This window comes from Vidua chalybeata, chromosome 1, assembly GCF_026979565.1.
Source record: "Vidua chalybeata isolate OUT-0048 chromosome 1, bVidCha1 merged haplotype, whole genome shotgun sequence".
NCBI lineage: Eukaryota > Metazoa > Chordata > Aves > Passeriformes > Viduidae > Vidua > Vidua chalybeata.
Window position 1 is genome coordinate 126,682,986 of NC_071530.1, and position 22,161 is coordinate 126,705,146.

A 22,161-nucleotide genomic window follows, 5' to 3' on the forward strand; every position below is an offset into this window, starting at 1 on the left:
AAATATCTGTAGATATTTCTGAGAAGTACTGTTATTAGCTTACATTACTAGCTTACATTGGATCAGATTTTATTAGAATGACTTGAAAAATTGAGATTTGGGCTTTGTCTGATTTCTTCCAATCTGGGTGTTAGTCTAGAAAAGTACATTACATTTTTTCCACAAAACTTCCCTCTCAAGACATCTGTATGACTTCATGTTCAACCCAACCCCCTTCAATTTCATGGCAAAAAAATGCATTTATCTGCAGTGATTCCAAGAAAAAAACTCAGAGTATTTCTAATGGTGCTGTACAAAATTAGCTCTTTGAATGCTAACATTAACATGCTAGCATTACTAGCATTACCATAATCAACACTGCATTCATTAGTAATGATTAGCTTTTTATTTTTAAATCATTTTTTATGAGAACTGATGCTAATAAAATAAGAAAGGATAATCACAAGTATATAAAGAAATTTATCTATTATTATACTTTCTGTATTTATATCAGGGAAACTTTAAAAATAGCTTTAAGATCTTAATCATATTTCCCTTCCAATTTTCACTATTATCAGTTTAAACATTAAACTAAGTGCAGGAGATCAGGCAGGAGATGGCTTCTGTGCACTAAAATATGTGAATTGAACAAACAGCTTCAAGGGAAATAGAAGCTGAGCTTCGTATGTTAGAATTTTAACTTTGCTCATAAAAATTGAGTTTTGTGGGATTTAGGCAAGATCCAGTCACTGAATGTCTTGGTGTGGAAAAATATGTTCCACTGCACTGCATTTAATACCTATTGAAATTATATTTGCACACCTTGGTCTGTAAAAGTATCAGTAATATTGTATATGTACGACGCATAATTTTTTTGTAAAAGCACTGAAGTAAAGCTAGTTACAAATTAGATTTGAAGATATATAACTTTGAATTTTCTGTCTGTTGGTCACAGTAATGTCATGCTGAAGTTATCAAAACTTTTTTTTCTTCTGAATTAGGTGTCTTTTTTTCTATAAGACGTCAAATAATCAAAAGCAGGGAAGATGAAAGAAAAAATAACATTCTAGATACCTTTTGGTAGGTTAAGGGCAAGCTTTCAGATACCTGTTTAAAATTGTATTTTACTTTTTTTCTATAAAAAAGATAACACAAAAATTGTAGCAAGAATCAAAATTTCCCCAAAAGGGATTACCTCAAATGAATTATTTTCAAAGTATCCTAAAATTACAGGGAATTGTTCTGATTTTGGAAAAAAATAACGCCACCATCTCACAATCTGTTACAAAGCATGCATATCCTGTCCAACCCCAGCAGAATATGCCCTGTCTTCAGCTGTGACTCTGGTACAAGGCAAATAGGTGAAAGTTTCACCCAAGCATACAAACAGATGTATATATGCATGAATACATATGACCACTGATTCCAGTGAGGAATATGTTTAGAGTTGTATGCCTGTTTCAGCTGTTCTCATCTGTTACTTTCAAATCTGGTTTTTTTTATAATTTTTAAGAAATCAGGTAATGGATATGTTTCTTCCTATATAGGATAATGGAACATCAGTGTAGAATGGAAGGACAGTGATGAAAAATATATGTATCCTTTGATAAATAAAAAAGCTACATAGATTTGACATAGTGATAAAAAAGAAGGGTCAGCTTGGATGAATTTCTATACTCTAACACACCACTACTGCCCATGAGAGTCCCACTTCCAATACTTACTATTATATCTCCCCCTTTGATAAACCGCACTCGGGGCTGGAAAATGATCAAGTCACACAGGTAGCAGATGTCACTCATGACATCAATGGCAAACCAGTACATTGTGTTACTGGGGGTTTGATATGGGAACACGTAGCGCAGGGGAATGAACCAGCAGTTCCAGTTATAGGCAATTGTCACAAGCATGAGCCATGCCACGTAACGGCGATCTGAAAGGAAAAGTTTTGAATGGAGAGGTGTGAACTTGGAGCCTATTGCCATTTTAGACACATTCATTCTGCTGCAGTCTCTGGGAATGCTTCAGCCCAGACCAACCTACCATTCTCCCTTTTGCAACTGGAATGCTGCTAAAGTGATGTGGCTTGGAAATAGGAGTCACACAAGGAATTTGCAAAAAAGAGAACATATTCAGTGCACCTGAAGAAACTTATATGATCAAATATAATGATTGTATATAAGATATTGCATCTTGCTCATTTATATTATAACTGAAAAAATAATTATTTGGCCCTAATGAATGGTACAAATTCCAGATCAAGAAACAGAATACTTGAGTTCTAAATTTCATCAGTTTGCATTAAATGTTTTTGCATACCATCTTTACAACTGTTGTCACTTTTCCCCGTTTGGAATAAATGTTGTTTAGGACAGGACCTCTGTGTCCCTGGGAGTTGCAAACTGGAATGTGTATCTTGTGGTGGCTCACAGGTGCCATGTAATATCAGGTCACTTCAACATGACTTTACCCCGTTCTATTAAATGGCTTTAAATTTACCTGTGTATGAGTCAATGGTATCTGGTAGCTTCATATACTCCATGTATTTTTTCAGTGGAGGTTTTTTGAATTTACAGCACAGCATATCACAGTAATGATCCTCCTCTGGCTTTGCTTCTGCCTCCTCTTTCTTTTCTTCTTTTTTTTCTTCTTTTTTTTCTTCTTTTTTTTCTTCTTTTTTTTCTTCTTTTGGTGGGGGTGGAGGCTTCTTTGGTGCTAGACACATAGATTACCAAAAACATTGGCAATTTAATAAGGGCTCAATTAATTCACCCTGTTTTAACATGAACAAAAGCTTCATACTAAAATATCTTCTAAAACCACTAGGCAGTGACTAAATTAATTATATTAAATACATAGAAAAGCACTTGAAGAATAAAATCCCCACTAGTGTAAACATGTGCATCTGCTATCCTGAACAGGGCACTTATGTTACAGAGTGCAATATCTATATTGCTGAATTTCCCTGGACAATGCTACAAGTTATGCCTTTTATAAGACTGACAAGAAAATTGTTAATTCATAATTCATTAGCTGAGCATTTCCCTTTACCTGACTGCTGTAAAGAATGAATGCAGTGAGGATGGAGGTGAGAAAAGATACCTATGCCATGGACTGTTCTCTCTCCTCTCCTGGGACCTGATATGTAAGATGCAGTAGGTGAAACTAGTGGGAAGCTTATGGGTTTTTTCTTACATTTCTAGGCTTATAAAAGTCTTGTAGCACTCCTTTGAGCCCAGTTTTTCCATCTTTGAGCTGGATAATGTTGTTTGCTCATGTGTCCTATTAATTCTGCTGGCTTTACCTCTGATTAGGATACACAGTCTTAGCAGTAAACTGACAAACTAGATCCATAATAAGTTAGGAAATAAAGGTCATAAGTTCTACAAAGAGAACAAAAGAGGTAGATCAGCAAAAACCCAATTTTTTTTTAAATTCCTTTATCAGTTGGTATCGTTTTTTTTTCAGGCACCGTTTTTACAGCTTTTTAAAAACCACATATGCAATGAACAGCTTCTAAAAAGTGCCAGAACGTAAAACCACCACAATCAATTCTTTGTGGAAAGGAAAAGGAAAGTCAAACTTCCTCTGAAGAGGAGAAAAACTGATTTATGTTTCATATTTATGTTTCATATTTTGTCAAAAGTCAATGATTAATTAAGGTCAGATGAGTTTGTTCTATTTAAAGCATGGACTTAAAGTTCAGTGTGTCCAGATTTCTGTCAAGGTTAAAATTTTATTTACTTTTTTTACACAGAAGATCTCATATCAGTGACTAACATCCACTCATAAGATATATGTTTCTGATTTATCTGCATGAATAAACATCTCTGGGAGCTATTTCAAAATACAGAAGACTTCTTGACAGGAATTATTCTAGATACTGCCTCTGTAAGGTTTTTCCCCAAATTCTTCAGTGATGTAATTCAAAGGGAGATGGTACCTAAGGATTCTGGCGTGCTGTAGAGAAATAGGGATAAATTGACTTCATAGGGCACAAAGTGATCCTTTCCAGTGGATAAACACACTATACTTACAAAAAAATTATCACTATTTTCTGTTACCACAAAATTATTTTCAGTTTTAAACTGAACAAACGAACAGCTATTTCTAGAGGCACTTACAAGCTGGAGGACTTGCTTCAGGTGAAGATATCACTGGGTCATTCAGCTTTTCCTTATAGACATTTGCCCTTTCACGCAATTTTTTGACAAGCTCTTGAAGCTGGGCATCAGCGTACTCATTTGTCTGGGGACCTGGACGTGTTGGCTTCTGTGTGCTGGTTAAAACAAAAGGAGGAAAAAGGCTTCACGTACTGGAAATCAATGGAAGGAAACAGTGGTAATTCTAGTTCTGAACTAAAGTCAGACATTGAGATTGGATCTTTACTGAGCACATTGCTTATTCATATCACTTAATTCATGCTAAGTGGAAACCTAAGTTATCTGCTCTTTCCTCCTGCTCATGTCAGCAGCAGTCTGTGTGTTATTTCAAGCAGAGGTCAGGGTACCTGTTTAGCCTACTGCTGCTTTTCACCAAGTTCTACTGTGGCTGTGTAAGGCCTAGTGCTTTTCTGATGTATTCACTAAGTTACAAGGCATCCTCTTCACATCTGCGTATAAAAATGTACTCGTGATATGGCAATATCCTAATGCTGACAGGAAATGCAGGTGGAGGAGGAGGGACTTATGCTTACTTTACAATTTCTAATGTTGGGAAAATTTATTTCATCTATATTTTTTATGTTTGTTATAGCTAACATGAGGTAAAAAAATTGGATCTGTCTTCAGTGGAAACAAAGCACTGGTCTTCTTGCTGAGGTTTGTTCTTTTTCTGCTAAGAGTTTGCTCAGGGTGATAGTAACACTAAGCTGATATTCCAGTACTCCCAGCATTTGTTCAAACCTGAGAACTATTGATTTTCAAACACCTGCAGACTCATACTCTACACTGAAACTAATGCTTTCATTAGGTTTTGTTCATGCTGGGCAGTCAAATAGAAAATCCAGGTGAAAGTGATTCTTGATCAACTCTTCTGTGCTTATTCTTACTTGAATTTTCACACTTGATTATTTGCTACTGTCAGATTTTGCAGACTGGGGTTGTTTTTGAGTGCAACTCAGCTGGCAGCTGTGCCACACACTTGGACTTCCTCTGTGTAGAGACAAGGACATGGGATTTTTTTTTCTGTATCCTTGACTCAAGCCTTCGCAGCTAATGTGACTCACGGATATCAGAGATGGCTGGAAATGGCTGTGACTGGCACAGGGCAGACTGAGGTCTCCTCCCAGTTGCCACAGGTCACAGTTGCCACTCTGTACTGAAATTCTGAAAGCTATGCCCAATATAGGAGCTACAGCAGGAAATTGTGCTTTCTTTCTTAACAGTTGTTCAACTCTGTCCCAAGTACCACAGGGATGTGGCTACAGCAAGAGTAGCAGCAGATCAAAAGTGACATATGCTTGAAATGCCCAGATTCTTGAGAAAATCTTCCCAAATGAGAGCAGGGGAAAAGTGGTATGACAGTATCTTGGGAAGGGAAGAAATGAACACCACTGCAGAGTGCTCTTTGAATAAACACCATGTCTCCTCAAGACCTAAATCTACTTTGAAATTTCTAACAGAAGGAGCTGTAGCTAAAAAAGGAGAGTAGGAGAGTGTCAGAGTGGGATGTGTCTAGCTTTTTGAGAAGCAGTCTTCTGGAGACACAACACAGTGCCCAAGGAAGTATAATTTAAGCATATAAAAATCCTTCAGCAATAAGACCATTGGATAAAGTGGAGATATGCTCCACTTAGAAGCAGCAACAGAAGCAAAAGTTTGGAAGTATATGCTTGTCATTCCTCTATTTTAAGCCCTGTATACTGTCTATTTCTTACAACTGCTCAGACAGGAGATTAATCAAAACAGTTCCGATACATTTTGTAATTGCATCACAGCTCCTTTTGTGTCACATTGTCCCTTTCCTCAGGCCATCTGTAATGTAGCATTTCTTTTTTTGAGCTAACATCTCACTATTAGCTTTTTGCTTCTATGTAAAGAATTTAAAATAGTTCTTAGTTGCGGCGTGGGTTTTTGCTCTCCCCGGCTGCACGCAGCTCTTGGGAGCCCGGCTGTGGCATAGCTTCCACGTGCTGCCGGGGTTTGCTGCCACGGGTTCCCGGACACGGCTCCGTGTCTCGGGCGTGTGGGCTGGCCAGCCTCTGTTACCGTGCGCTAGGGGTCCGGCAAAGAGGTAAGGAATTTGTCCATTTACTCCGTGCTTGGCAGGAACGGTTTATTGGTCATGTGGCGCGGTTTGATGGAAAGACGCGACCACTCCCGGCACTCGCATGGGAGAAAATGGCGCCTGGCTGCCGGCGGGATAGGGCTTTATGGAGGGGCGGGGCGAGAGGATCCACGGCCTGCCGGCCAATAGGGGCGGCTGCCGTGGCGGTGATGTCAGCAACAGCGACCAACCGGAGAACCCCGCAGGAGCGGGCACCGAGTCGCGGGCTGAGCGGGATTGTGCGGCTCGGGGTGGCCAGCACGGGGTTTCCCGGGGCCGGACAGCAGGGTGCTTACAGGAGCGGCAGAGGGGTAAGAATCTGGCAGCAGGCGGCATGGGGGCAGAAACCACGGGGTGGGGGGGACAACACGGGGGAAACGCGGGATTACAGAACTTGATTTATTTTAACATAAATTAAAAACCCTAATCTAAACCCAAACTCCGGGATGCAACATCTCCCCGCTTAATAAAATATAAAAATAAAGCAGTGGTGTTGATTCAGTCTCTCAAGCGGTGGCCTCTTCTCCCAGCTTCTTCTGGTGCTGCAACTGCGTTGACTGCTATGCAGGTGGAGAGGGCCTGGAGACGGTGCTGGGGCTGGTTCTTCTCAGGGTGTTTAGGGATAGGGAAACTGGGACAACTTTATTACAAACACAGGAATTGGGGGTATAACTGGGCTGAGGTAGCTGTAAGGGAAGCATTGGTTAGAGAGAGGTAGAATCTTTCCCTTCCTTGCGGCATCTGCGATTGGATGCAACCCCTAGGTTGGTGGGATCACAGCTTGCATCCACTGGCACCGTATCACTCTGACTCACTGACTGTTCTGCTGTGTAGGGTTTAACATGCCTCCTGGGGATCCACCTGACTCCTGAAGGCGTAGACACGCAGGCGTATCCCCGTCCCCAAGTCAAAAGTGGAAATGGACCCTGGATTTCTTTAGAGTCTGGATCCCTCACTAACACTGGAGGCTGCTCCTCTGGCTGGAGCTCCTGATGTTGTTTGAAATGTCTCAGGGCTGGAGGTTCTGGTCTGTCAAAGGAACAGTTTAGGAAATTGATGGTAAACAATGCTTTACAGAGCCTCTCGTGCGGTGACAGCACTCGCACATCCTTTCGCTGCTTTTTGAGGACTTGCTTTAGAGTCTGGTGGTTTCTCTCTATTATGGCCTGGCCGGTGGGGGAGTGGGGAATCCCGGTCTTATGCTGAACCCCCCAATCTTGCAGGAAGCTGCGGAACACCTTGGAAGTATAGGCTGGACCATTGTCTGTTTTAATCGTGGTTGGGACCCCTAAGGTGGCAAAGGCCTGGACAAGATGTTTCCTGACGTCTGTGGCCCTTTCCCCTATGTGTGCTGAAGCAAAAACTGCCCCCGAGAAGGTGTCCACAGTTACATGGACATTCTTGAGCTTACCGAACTCAGGGACTTTGGTGACATCCATTTACCACACCTCACAACTGCGGAGACCTCTGGGATTCACACCTGCTCCCAGTGTTGGTAAAGCTGCCTCCTGACAGTTGGGGCATGAGGCCACAATTTCCCTGGCTTGGTCACGCCGCAGATTAAACTGGCGTACCAGCCCCGGGGCATTCTGATGGAACTGCTGGTGGCTCAGCTTGGCCTGCTCGACTATGCTCGGCTGGACTCCTAGGTGTTCAGGGGCTGCCAAGGCGTCTGCTCTGCAGTTTCCCTCGGCAATAAAGCCTGGGAGATCCATGTGTGATCTCACACGTACTACATAAAAGGGATGCTCACGGTTAGAAACCAGGTGTACTAATTTTGAGAGCAACCCAAAGATGACCTGATTTGGCACCTCTTTTACAACTGCATGTTCAGCTCTAGACACTGCTCCAGCTACGTATGCCGAATCTGTTACTAAATTAAACGGTTGTTCAAACCTCTCAAAAGCTCTCACTACAGCATCCAACTCAGCCACCTGTGGGGAACCTTCTACTACCTTAATATCTGATTCCCACACCTGAGTCTCTGGGTCCCTCGAAGTCAACACTGACTTGTGGGACTTCCCTGACCCGTCCGTGAATACTGTTAGTGCTCGGAGGGGTTTTTTGCTCTGTAATTCTTTGGGTAACAATTTGAATTCAGTATTGAACAAATAATGGCCAGGATGTCCAATCTTAATTTGGCCTGAGAAGCTGTCTAGAGCGAACTGTAAGTTCTCATTCTGCCTTAGCAAGTGTTCAAAAGCCTCTTTGGTCATCTTCCCCGTGGATGTTTTGATGGGGAAATGGATACATGTAAAGTCACAGCCAGCTAGTACTTGCAGACGAGCTCTGGCCCGTATTATGAGCTGCGCCATCAGCTCCTGTGGCCTGGTGATACTCTTGGACTGCCTGTGGCCAAGGAACACCCACTCTATTATTAAGAGGGGGTCCCGTTGACCCTTGTCCCACTGAAATATCACACCATACAAATGGGGCAACTCACCCAAGAAAATGAATCGGAAAGGCAGCCCTGGTTGGCAACGGTGGGCCTGCCTGCTCGTGATGGTTTTCTGGACCTTCTCGAGCGCTGCTCTGGCCTCTCAGGTCAGGACTCTCGGGGAACCTAAACCCTCATCCCCCTCCCTTTCTGCTAACAAATCAAAGAGGGGGGATAATTCCCCCGTAGTGGGTCCTAGCCATGGCCTGATCCAATTTAATGACCCACATAGGCGCTGGAGATCATTCAGCGTCTTGGGGTTATCATTTATCTGTATCTGTTGGGGTCTGATCGTCCGGTTGTTAATTTCCAAGCCCAGATACTTCCAGGGTGGCAGCAACTGTACCTTTTCTTTCTGTAACTCAAATCCGGCCATCGACAAGGCCCTAACAGTGTCCTCCAGTGCTACTTGCAGGATCTCGCTGTCAGGGGGCACAAATCAGCACATCATCCATGTAATGATAGAAAATACAGGATGTCCACTTGGCACGCATTGGGGATAGAACCCTAGCGACATACCACTGGCATATAGTAGGGTAACATTTAAAACCCTGTGGTAGTACCGTCCAGTGGTAGCGCTTCATTGGGGCTTCTCTGCTGATGGAAGGCACAGAGAATGCGAAACGGGGAGCATCATCCGGATGGAGTGGGATTTGGAAGAAACAATCTTTAATGTCAATTACAGCCAAATTGTAATTCTGGGGTAGCATAGATGGAGATGGCATACCCGGTTGGAGGGAGCCCATATCTTGCACTGCCTCATTAATTTTTCTCAAATCGTGGAGGAGTCGCCACTTGTCTCTCCCCGTTTTTTTTATTACAAACACAGGAGAGTTCCAGGGGCTGTTTGTTTCTACAAGGTGTCCTTTTTCTAGCTCTTCGTCAACTAATTTGGTGAGCGCCTGCAGCTTTTGCTTACTCAGCGGCCACTGCTCCACGCAGATGGGCTTATCTGTGAGCCATGTTACTTTCTGTGTGGGGCACTCTTCAGTGGCTGCACCAAAAAATGCTGGGGGACCGGAAATTCCAATTTGGCTCCCCACTGCGACATGGCATCCCTCCCCCATAATGTAAATTTGCAGTCGATCACGAACGGACACACTGAGGCCAGCAGCCCATTCAGACCCTGAATTTGGACAATGTTTTTGGATTGTCTTGCTGGCTGTGGCCCACCTAGTCCTAAGACTGGTGTGGCCACGCTTTGCAGCTCCCAGTGTGACGGCCACTTGTGTGGTGGGATGACTGTCACGTCTGCCCCTGTGTCTAACATCCCCTGTAGGTGTACAGATCGCCCCTCACATTTGAGTTTGCACCATACGAGGGTGCAACTACCAACTTCCCAGCATAAAACACAGAGAGCTCCAGGTCATTGCACAGAGCACGAGGAATGGGAATTGCTTGTGCAATTACCTGGCCCTTAGACAGGAAGAGAGGGGGTTGGACACAGCGTGCTGCGAGATAGAAGAGCCTCGGATTGAGGGTGGAGATTACTGGAGGGACTTCTATCTCCAGTGGAGTGCTCTTTGTGTCCCCAACAACGAGGTACCTGCAATTTAAGAGATCTTCCTTTTTCCTGGTCTCACAGTGGCAGATGTGCGATAGAAGCTCTGCATCTGCTATGAAAAACTGCCAGTCCTGGGAACGGAAATGAACAGAGTTAGTGAGTCGGAGTCGATAAGGCTCCCGGTTGTCACTAGTTGAGAGGCAGCCGCTTACTGATGGTACTAGATGGTGCATTGCGGCTCCTCTTGCAGCACCGCGACTTGCCTCATTTTTGTCTGAATGCGCGGCAAGTGCGCATTCATGGGTCAGTTTTTTTGGACCGCGGGGTTCCCATCCCCCCTCCCCCCTCCCGCAACTCTGGGTAGCGCAGTCCCTAGAAGTGGGCATTGAGCCTGGAAGTGTCCCTCCTGATGGCAATGGTAACACCGGCGTGTGGATGGAAGTCGCTTCAGTGCTGGGTTCCTCGAAGGAGCAGCAGCTGAGGCAACTTGCTTGTCCTTTTTCTTTGGGGCCTCCTCCTCTTCCATCAGGTGCGCCTTCAGTGTGCATTCCTCGATGATCTGGCTGAGGGTTGGCGGTGGTGAGGCCGGTATTGACATGATGACTCTTTTGCACATGGCGTTGGCATTCATGTGCACCACTTCTAGGATCATTCCTTCCCGGCGTTCAGGTACTTCTATGTGTCTCTCCACGGCTGCCCGGACCCGATCTACAAAATCTAACATAGGCTCCCCCACGGCTTGCTTGACTGCCGTGTAGGGTATCCCCGGATCCCTGGCGGGCATGCCCAGGAACGCATGCTCTGCTGCATTCCTGGACATGTCCAACACTGCTGTGGGAATTCCCCGAGCTTGCAGTTGCCCCTCACTCTATTCTCCCTCGCCCACAAGATGGTCTAGGGTGATTTGCTCTTCCGCGAAATCCAGGCCATAAGGCCCCTCGTGGATTTCGGGAAGCAGGTCTGCCGCTAGCCTTTTCCACCTCCTCTCCCACAGGTCGTATTCAGAAGGGAGAAGCAGGCAGTTGAACAGACGCTTAAGGTCAGCCGGCACTACAGTTTTAGATGTTAAAGTGGCTTCTAGAATCCCTTTAAAAAAAGGACTCTTTCTGCCAAATTTTTGCAATGTCTTGCAGACCTCTTTGAGTGAATCGTAGGAGAGGGGTGTCCACGCAGGGTTTTCCCCTCCCCTTGTGTAGGGGACTGGAGTGTGGATCGACTGCTCGACTTCATGGACCGGGCTTCGTTGCACCCCCCCTCCTCCCCCCACCCCAGGTCTCCGAGGAGCGGGAGGACGCGGGGGCGGAGCGCGAGGGAGAGGACGGACAGGGCGGGGAGAATCCTCCTCTTCGGAAGGTGGGAAGGAGGCTACTGAGCCCTCCCGGGTGGGAGAGGGCGGGGCTGCTGACACGGCAGGTAGAACATGCAAGGAGGGAACGCCTACGCCTACCCGAGGAGGGACAGGGGGAGGGGTGGTAACCCGATGCCTTGAGTGAGCGGTTCCCGCGCCCACCAGGAAGCAGGAGGGGGTGAGGTCATAGGGAACAAAGGGAAGAAAGGGATCGTGGGAAGGGGAAGCCTTGCCATGTGGCCGCCCTCCATCTTGGGAAGACAAAGAGATCGACCATGTGGCCTCGGCCTCCTCAGGGGGACAAAGAAAGGGGTTTAAAGAAACAGAACTGCGCGGGGTAGCGCCGAAACTGGGATTTTCAACTGGGAAAAAGGGATTGGAGAAGGGGTTTAGGGTCGTGGCCTAAGCGAATCGACCGATCTCGCTAAGGCGGGGATGCCGGGATGGCTTGGGGGAGCCAGGAGCACGGTCCACGTTTGTGGAGCTGCCCTGTGTCTCAGATTGATGGGGTGCCCCCCCTCGCTCACCTGGGTTAGGGGAAGAAGGGGTAGGAGAAGGGGATGGGGAAACAGATTCAGAGGGAGTAACAGATTTTCTGGATGGTTCTTTCCTTTCCCCAACCGAGTTTCGTGCGGGGTCTGATTTTACTACATCTGTGATCAACAAACGGAATTTAGGGAAGCAGTCTTTTATGGAGGGATCCCTACTGATCCCCTCTGCTAGCCTTTTTCCCACTTGCTCCCAAAATTCTGTTTTGCGCGCGTCCTCGGTAGACAGACGGGGGAAAGCAAAGAACAACCACCGGACAAATTTCTTAACTAAATTTTTTGGGTATCGGCCCTTCACCAAAAGGATTTCCTTAACTTGGGAATAAAATTCCTTTTGTTGGGCAGATAGCATGGTCCCCATGCTTCTTCCACCCAAACCACCTCACCCCTGGGGCAGTAAAAAAGAAAAAAAAGCAAAAAAACGCAGGCGACTCCAGCGGCTGCCGTTCGTGCTGCGCGCCGCACGTCCCAACCTCGGGAACACGGCCAGCCCTCCCCGTATTAGCTGGACACGTTTCCACGACTAATACTTACCAGACTGAAATCTCTGCAAAGAAAAGCTGCCACCAGGGTCCGGGAGTCCCGAAAAGTGTCCTTTCTTCTGCCCTCTTGGCTGCGAAAGTTTGCACTTCCTGTCCCACACAGGACACACTGTCTGGTCCCCCGTGGGCGACGGAGACTTCACTGACGTACTTTGGAGAGCCCCTGCTCTCGGTTTCTGTCCGGCACGGAGCTGTGGTCCGGCGCAGACCACTGCCCGCTCTGGCTTGGCGGCGGCGCTCCCCCTCTTGGCAGCGGCGCGGCCCCTGGCCGGGGGCGGTGGCTCCCGGCGCTGTTCCTGGAGCTCCGCGGTGAGCCTCCGTTCACGCGATCAGCTCAGCGCTGGCCTTGGCACCATGTTGGGGCACCAATTGTGGCGTGGGTTTTTGCTCTCCCCGGCTACACACAGCTCTTGGGAGCCCGGCTGTGGCGTAGCTTCCACGTGCTGCCGGGGTTTGCTGCCACGGGTTCCCGGACACAGCTCCGTGTCTCGGGCGCGTGGGCTGGCCAACCGCTGTTACCATGCGCTAGGGACCCAGCAAAGAGGAAGGAATTTGTCCATTTACTCCGTGCTTGGCAGGAACGGTTTATTGGTCATGTGGCACGGTTTGATGGAAAGACGCGACCGCTCCCGGCACTCGCATGGGAGAAAATGGCGCCTGACTGCCGGCGGGATAGGGCTTTATGGAGGGGCGGGGCGAGAGGATCCACGGCCTGCCGGCCAATAGGGGCGGCTGCCGTGGCGGTGATGCCAGCAACAGCGACCAACCAGAGAACCCCGCAGGGGCGGGCACCGAGTCGCGGGCTGAGCGGGATCGTGTGGCTCGGGGTGGCCAGCACGGGGTTTCCCGGGGCTGGACGGCAGGGTGCTTACAGGAGCGGCAGAGGGGTAAGAATCTGGCAGCAGGCTGCATGGGGGCAGAAACCACGGAGGGGGGGGACAACACGGGGGAAACGCGGGATTACAGAACTTGACTTATTTTAACATAAATTAAAAACCCTAATCTAAACCCGAACTCCAGGATGCAACACTTAGTCTTTCCTGTTGCTTTATTTGCTCAGGTCATTAGCAATCTCATAGTTAGGCACCACTTACAACAAGTGTCATGCAAAGGCCCCTTCTAACTTCTTGCTAGGAATAAGCTACAAATTTTTTGAGATTTTCCTCTTATTTCACAGATTTTCCAAAAACAGTTAGTGTCTCCTCTATCATGAATCTGGTGTAACGTAGTGCAGAGGAACCATGTTTCCATTTGGTACTGATTAGAATCTATGTGACTTAATTTAAAGTTATTTGCCCTGCAGTTGATGAGAAATTGATTTTCCTTGCCTTACTTCTCATTTGGCTTGCATTACCTCCTACTCCATTATTTTCTTGCAATGAAATGCTTACTTTAAATTTTCTTTGGTTAATGCAGATGGAAGAGACTACATGTTGAACACTGCTAATTTGAGGATGTTTATTGTATATGTACTTTGTATGGGGATGCACATTAAATTGCCTGGGCTAATGAAGCCCATTTAAACTTCACTAAATTACTTTTAATTAAACTTGACTCCTTCTGTCGCATTTTATCTTTGATCTTTGTGCAGTATGTTACAATAGGCCTAGGTCTATATTATTTACTCTCCATGTAGTCCTTTACAGAGTGGAAATGCTGATTCCCTGTACAAGTAATTTCATGTGGCCTAGGAAATGAAAATCAGGATGGCAACCAACTCATGTACTATGCACACAGTAATGATAGCAATATATGTAACATAAGAAATATAATAATAATGTAGTTTTCTGATATTTTTCATTCTAGATTTTATTTTTGTAACTTGTAGATTGAAACTTGTTTGTTTAGTGATAAAATTGCAGTGCCTTTATTCTCCCCAAGCAACAAGAGAAGATTTAGACACCTATAGCATAGTTAAAGAATATCACCTTGAAATAGGCTATGGAAATTGAGTATACTATTGTAAATTGAATATACTATTGAGTATACTAATGTTTGCAACAGCTGTTAAGTACTGCGGCTTGAAAGTTTTCCGTGTTAAGAGTTCAAACAAACAGTGATAAGAAATGCAATAGTTCAGAAGGTTTGCCCTTTTCTAAGTTGCAATCTAAGTTTTTAATTCCTCCCTGTTTCTGGCCATGAACACCAAATACCTGAGTTCAATTTCATGTTTAATCTACCAGGCGACCCCTGAGAAAATGTATTTCATAAATGTATGCTGCCTGGAAAATATCCATAATACTTTTTGCTGATTTCAGTTATAACCCTATATTTTTTTTTTTTTTGCAGCACCTAAGAAACTTTCTGCTAATTACATGGAAATAGAGTTCTTGGTCCTGCCATAGAGCTTCCAATGCTTTTATTGAGCTCTGATGTGATTTATGATTGCATTTACAATCTGTGTCTTGAAAAAAAATTTTGTTTCTTAATAAATTAGGGAGAATCTCTGATTCAGATAATCAGTTTTCAGAAGGATATGATAATACACAAAACATGATGGCACAGACGAGAAAGATTTTGGAGAGACAGAAAAATGTAATTCCAGGCGTCATGAAATGTATTGATTCAAAAACACATCCTCAATTTTTGCTGACAATCCCAGTGTGAGTAATATCATAGAAGCCCTGAGTTCCAAGCCTAAGAGCAATCATCCTAAATTACTAAGAAATATAGTAATAGAAGAAAATCCAATATATTAGTCACTTGCTTGGTACAGAAAGAGAGGTATTCCATAAAGTTAAATTCCCCTATTTTTATTATACTGTCTCGATAGTCCAAAGAAGGCTTCCCTGAGGAGAGGTTCAGAATGACTGAGATAGGTTTCTGCTCTGAATTGCCTATGAAGAGAGACTATTTTTCTCCTTTATCTGCACAAGATGCTGATGGGGTTTTAGGAGTGAGCTTTAATAGTCTCTGTCATGATTTTGGTACAAAATGTAGTAGTATACTAATGATGTTTAATAGGACATTGGATTTGGAAGATTAAAAAGTAGGAATGATTCCTATGCAGGAAAATTTGAGTTATTTAGTCCAAGTAATAGAAATGAGGAAAAATCTAATGCCCCTTACTACAGACACATACTTAGAATCAAATTTTAAGAATTTCATTTGTAAATGCTGAGATCATTAGTTGCAGGTGACAAAAGGCTAAATGTCCAAGTGTTAATTCAAAGGGAAGTTGCCTATGAGCCATTCATAATCTGGCTATGAAAAACACTGGTGCAAACATAACTGTAGAATGCATATTACATACTGCCAAGGAAGTAAATATTAATATTGGGATATAGGCCAATGTGAGAATTATTCTGACCAACTATACTCAAAAGGTGCATTCCCATAGTCTAAGACACTAGAAAGCCTCTTAGAATGGCCAAGGGGCCAAGGTTACTAGGAACATGACTTTGAAAAGGACAAAAAAACTAGACTGAGACATAATAAGATCTATGAGACCAAATTTTGGTGCTGAACCATGGGAAAATAGGTATTTGAGCTGAAAAAAAGTATTGTGAGAAGAAATGTGAATAGAGGAACAGTGAATTATCATGAGTTAAACATCTGAAGAAAGTTTCTAAGCCTTTAATGACCAGAATTCTAGGCAGCTTTCATTATGAGAGAGGAGCAGTTGAGACAACTGTGATAGACTTCAAGATTATATTAGCTAAGATCATGAAGACTATTGTAGGCTGTGATTCCCAAGAAATCAAAAGAATGTATGCAGCATGACAACCTTTTCAGCAAACAAACTGGAAATATAGAAAGGTTTGGCAAATGGATAAGTGATTCAACCTGTATATTTACCACCTACTTCTTCCAAAAATCTTAACAGCTCAAGTGCTATGAAAGCAAGTTTCTAAGATAAATAGATTATCTTGAAGTCTTGGAACAAGGTGTTCACACATTAGATTCCATAGACTTTCAAAAAGCTCTTAATTAAATTTTAATTCTCCTTAAACGTCTTGAAACAAGTGTCTTCCTCTGACCCATCATCTTTTCCTTTAATCACAGAATCAAAGTCGGAAGAGAACGACAAGATCATCTAGTCCAACAGTCAACCCAGCACCATCATAATTATCCCTAAATCAAGTGCCACATCCAGATGCTTGCCTGGACAGTTTATTCCAATGCCTTTCCACCCTTTCACTGATGACTTTTTTCTTAATATCTAATCTGAACCACTCCTAGCAAGGGAAAGTGTCTGATAAAGACCTATCTTTACTGATACAGAAGATGATGTCCTTTTCTATTTGCTGCAATTTGGTGTACTGGCATTATATTGACTTCTCTTTACAATAAAACAGAATAAATCACATTTTATTTAATTTCATTTTAGGATTGAGTTGTTCTTCACAACACAATTTTATTTTAAACGGATGTTCCTTTGTCTTACTATATATTTTATTACCTGTTTCATTAATTTAAACATAGTGATACCGTAATATTTGGGTTGATTTTGGTTTTATGTACGTATAAGCAAAAATGGGCCATAGGCATTTACGAGCTTCATGCAGACAACATATAAGAATATCTTTCCATTGGAATTAATGAATTTCCCTTAGTTTAGAATCTTTGTACAGAGATCATGCTTGTTTGGGCCTTAAGCAAATGGTCTTAAGAAAAAATGCATAGATCATCCATTTCCCAGACCTCATGTTGTGTTCATAAAGCAAAACAGATATGGAAGCAACAGTGTTCAAGGAAGGCACTATCTTTTAGACTAGTACTGAACTCAGTATTGAACTCGGAATAAACTTTATGCAATGCAGACTAAAATCTCATAATCTACGCTGCAGATATTCCTGCTTTTTTGCTCATTTTTTTTTCCACAACAGCTTCTTTGACAATCCTCCTAGTTATTTAGTCACAACAATCTGTGAATCCTCTAATCTTCTTTACCGTAGTCTCTAAGGAGAAGTCTCTCTCAATGCGGAACACATGGAACTCTCACTGCGGTACCAGATTAAAATGTGAATAAGGTTTTATTTTAATTAAAAATTCTGCAGTAGGAACTATAAAGGTATTAGAAAGAAAGTAGTAAGAATGTTTAAATTATCAATTAGCTATGAAAAAAATCACCTTTCCTTAAGATAATTGGTGATATACATTTTTTTAATTGCACTATTTACTATGAGATGAGAAATAAGGAAAGAATAATTTCTAATACTAATTGCTTTAGAACAAAGGTATAATCGTCTAAGGAAGTAATTATCATTTATTTCCTTATCTGGTGCTGTTTTGTCATTGGGGCTATCTTATCTTTAAGTAGTTAAACCTGTCTGGGGCATCTGCCACTTATCAGGAATTTTTAACATTTTAACATTTAAACATTTAAATACAAGCACATATCTTTTTTACATAAGCCTTGAATTTATGGTTATGTAAAATAATTTAATCAGAGTGTGATACAGTGCTGTACAGAGTTCATGAGCACAGCACAAATACATCCAATTTTCTATCTTTCATTTTTTCTTAATATGCAGGGAATTAAAAACTAAAATAAAAATGCCATAAATTTTCCCACTGTGAATGTTTTCAAAGGTAGGAAAAAAATCGCAAATTTGAAAAACTTAATTTCCAATAGATGCTTTAATTTGTCATGTGTTTTCATAGGGTCCCTAAAATAATCATACAACCATAAGGCTGTAGAGAAGTTTGAGATATTCCTGTCCTCACAGCTCAAAGCAGGATGAGGTCCACCTGAAAGATTCTTATCTAACCTTTTCTGAAATATGTCTAGTCATGGCTATTCCATAACTTTAATGAAGAATTTATTTCTGTGCTTCACTAGCTTAATTTTACAATTTCTTTTTTCTCAATGTAAATATCTTTTGGTACAATTTGTCCTATGCATTTTGAACAAGGGGTAAAATTTATGGTCCCTTCTTTTTTATCTCACTTTTTGTCCATCTGCACATTTTAATTTTTTCACTTCTTTTTTTTTTTTTTTCCAAATGAAAAGGATTTGGTACAAGGGTAATAATTGTATGATGACTAAGAATGTCAATTAATTCTATAATTCTGTGTGTGTTCCCAAACTTCATGCCATGGGCCATTGTTGCCTATGCTAATTATATAAAATTACCTTAGTGTGATCATCTTGTTGCAAATCTACCTTCATTAGGGTAAACTGTTGTACAGAAACCTGTGTAGGAGCTTACTACGTGTATCTTTCCCAAGATCACAAAGAAACTTGGAGGGAAAGAACCTATTCCTCTGAGATGACTTCCAATTACTGCTATTTAAGACCATCCTTTCCCTTTCTGCAAGACCGTGACACATTCCTTTCCAAACACAGCAGCAGAGTAGGCGTGTTCCCTTCTCATCACAATTCTCCTCCTGAGTATCATTTACTCAGGGTACTGAATAAAACTGGGCTGCCAGATGTGTTTGACTTCTCATCTGATCCTCATATCTCCACCTGGCACTCTTTCCTCTGTTCCTCTCTTGGGCTGTACAATATGGGATGTTTTCATCCTAAATTGCTAAGATTTGGAAAAAGAGTAAATAACTGGAGACAGGGTGTTTTAATAAAATATGTTGGACAAGATTAAACACAGGCATGAAGACTTACACTTGTCATTAAGTAATAATCAGTTTTCTTTTACTAAATGATAAGCATTACGTCTTAGATTTATATGCCTCTTAGATTTATCAAGAAAGGCCCTGATACATTTGCAAACGTTTTGTACAAATGTGATTTAAATAGAAATGCAATTTAAATATAAATGTTTTATATTACACATAGTAGTGTACCTGTCATAATGCTCATTGCTTTGCTTTTTTTCCCCTGAAAATGACTCAACATATAATAGCAGAGATAATATTTTGAATAAATTATACTTTTTCCCTTTACAAAAAGGTTTCTTCTTGCTTTAAAAAATATTAAGTGAATGGAGGATTTACACAAAATGCACAGAAATTGCCTTTAATCAAAGAAATCAATCAGCAGGAAATTATGACAAACTATACCCTTACTTTGTTACATATTCAAAAAAACCCAATTTCTTCCATTGATACAGTTAGCAAAAATATGTATGAATGCATGATTTGAAACAGTGCAAGGGTAAAACCCCCTGCATTTCAATCTATATAATGACATTCCTATCCTTTCCTCACTTAATTTATTCTTCAATGAAGAACTTATGAATCCACTACTTTTTAATTTCAGGCTACCTACTTGATTGCCATGCAGAATGAGTGAAATTAAATAGCAAGGGTAACTGCATCCTGCAGATCAGATAGAATTTAAAGGCTCTGGGAAAATACATCTCAGCAAAGATTACAGAAAGTTTAATCCATTTTGGTACAGACAGCACACCATCACCTTTCTATTTAATTTGCAGGTTCTCAATATAGTCATTTCAGAAACTCAAATCCAAGAAGTAGAAGTGAAAGAATCTGAAAAAAAAGGCCTAAGCAGAAGGAATATAAGTGCTAAGAAAAGTATTTTTATTTTTTTAACACATTAATGTCTTTTCAGTCAGGCTTAATAAATATACTAGATGCATTCCATCTGTTTACGATTTCAAGTACTGCTGTGACTAGCTGTAAACAACTAAGGAAATGTATTGGCCTCTCCATAAAATTGGAACTGTGTTTAAACTGGGATTTTCATAAGGCCCAGCATTGGCCGTATTTTACTTCCTCTAAATTCGAATGGAGTTTATTGCCATGACTGTCATTTTCGTACATCCCTGGTGTTCTACAGTAATCAAGGATTTCTAGAGACTCTTCAGAGGGTTAATACTGGGTCTGTTTCACTAATGTGCTGAGATTTTGTACTTGTGATAGGCCATAGTTTCTCTAAGGTGCATCTACTCCGTGAATTGATGTGTTGTAACTAGTGGATGGCAAGCACTAATAAGCACAGTAATTTTCTTGTTCAAGGTAAATGAAGTGCATTACTCACTAAGAACATGCTACCAGCAGGAGTTCTCTTTATTACCTGGCCATGCACCACATAGCAAATTGCCTCTTAATCTTTGTTTTGTTTTCTTTTCTTGCTATTAGGCAAATTAAAGAGGGAAAAAAAATCTTCTTTATAGAAAGACTGGTAGAGTCTATTAAGTAATAGGATGTGGCTATGAAAAAGTCAAACCACAAGCATGAAGTTCAGTTTGCCTGAACTACCCATGGTCATATGGAAGTTTGCAGTACTGGAGTTCCTTTTTTATTGAAAACGTTGAAAGCAGTGTTTCTGCATTTGAAAAAGCAAAAACACACGAGTATCCTTACTGGGTGGGAATGATATTTTAAAAATAAATTTAACATTTTATTAAAATTTATTTAATGCATTTTATATTTTTTATATTTTGTTTTTAATAGCTGGATTCTGAAGGTGGCATATCAGATACAATTTTTTTTCCTCTCTAAACATAACTGAGAATGTGTAAGATTTTGAGATGAAATCTAAAAGCATAGGAAGTTCCAGTTACCTACTGCAATTTTTTTCCTTTCTGTGGTCTTGACTATTTAGACTCCAAATATGATTATTATGCAGTATTTTGCACGGCAGGGTTCATGATCTTTGACTGGGGTTTCAGTGAACTGCCTTAGTATAAATAGTACATAGTAATCTCTTTGGTAATCTGGGAAGATGAAACACTCTTACAAATTCAACAGGGCTTAAAGGCTTTTAAAAGACGCAGAGGAGAGAAGAGGTCATTGAAGGACTTTGTGTCCCTCCATTTTCTCTGGTCTCTGCTCTCAGATGCTTTGTTTACCTTCTTCCATACTCTGTCTTTTCCAGGATTTGATGCAACTTTGTCTCATACCTTGAAGCTTTGTGCTAGTTTCTTGTTAATAAGACTCCCCTGTCTTCTATTAGAGTGCAAATGAAGTGTTGAGTGTTCTTCTGCTGCCTTATTTCTTGCTGTGAAGAGACAGGGTAGTCTTATCCCACCCTTTCAGAGATTATTATTGCTCAGCAATTAGCTATTAATGAAAATTACCTGTTGCTCTGTTACATTATCAATAAAGATAGAAGGGAGAAAAAATATATTGGCAGACCGAGCTAATTTGTGTGCAATTCTATCCAAGCCATTAGGAAACAGATATTGAATGTTTCAGTCAATAGGCTGTAATTCATTGTTTGGTACATATTCCATTCTTGTGGGTTTCTTCTTTCAGACATAGTGTGCAGGTGGCTGAGACCAGTGCTGTGTCTGTCTACTCTTTATCAATGTCCAACACCATGTACTGGAATATTTTAAAAAATGAGGATGTGCAGAGTGGGAAAGGCAGATTGTTTTTCTTTTTTTACTTTTTTAAATTTTTTTTTCATGGACAAAAAAAATCGATGGGAATTTTCAGGAGGAAATGCAGTGTTTGTCAAAATTGTCATTCACTTAGCAAGCAAAAAAAAAAAAAAAAAAAAATTGCTCTTTTAGAGGAAATTAAAAAATGTACTGCTCCAAACACTAAAATTGCCTTCCTCCCCTCTTCCTTATTCTATATATCTGACAATGCACAGATGCATTTTAAAAAATTAAATGTCACAGTAACAGCAGATAAGGTGAAAACTTTTCTATTACCATTTC

At 41.8% G+C, this 22,161-nt stretch overlaps 1 protein-coding gene across 1 annotated transcript in view; it reads right to left on the reverse strand.

Annotated features, from left to right (window-relative positions):
• The window catches only part of CNGB3 (cyclic nucleotide gated channel subunit beta 3), a 68,638-nt gene that overhangs the window by 29,092 nt on the left and 17,385 nt on the right, over window positions 1-22,161 (reverse strand). The window contains exons 4-6 of the mRNA XM_053966623.1: window positions 4,104-4,258; window positions 2,479-2,694; window positions 1,704-1,912 (exon numbers count right to left, since the gene is read on the reverse strand). Of these exons, the coding sequence (XP_053822598.1) occupies window positions 1,704-1,912; window positions 2,479-2,694; window positions 4,104-4,258 (580 nt within the window). The remainder of the gene's footprint in view (window positions 1-1,703; window positions 1,913-2,478; window positions 2,695-4,103; window positions 4,259-22,161) is intronic.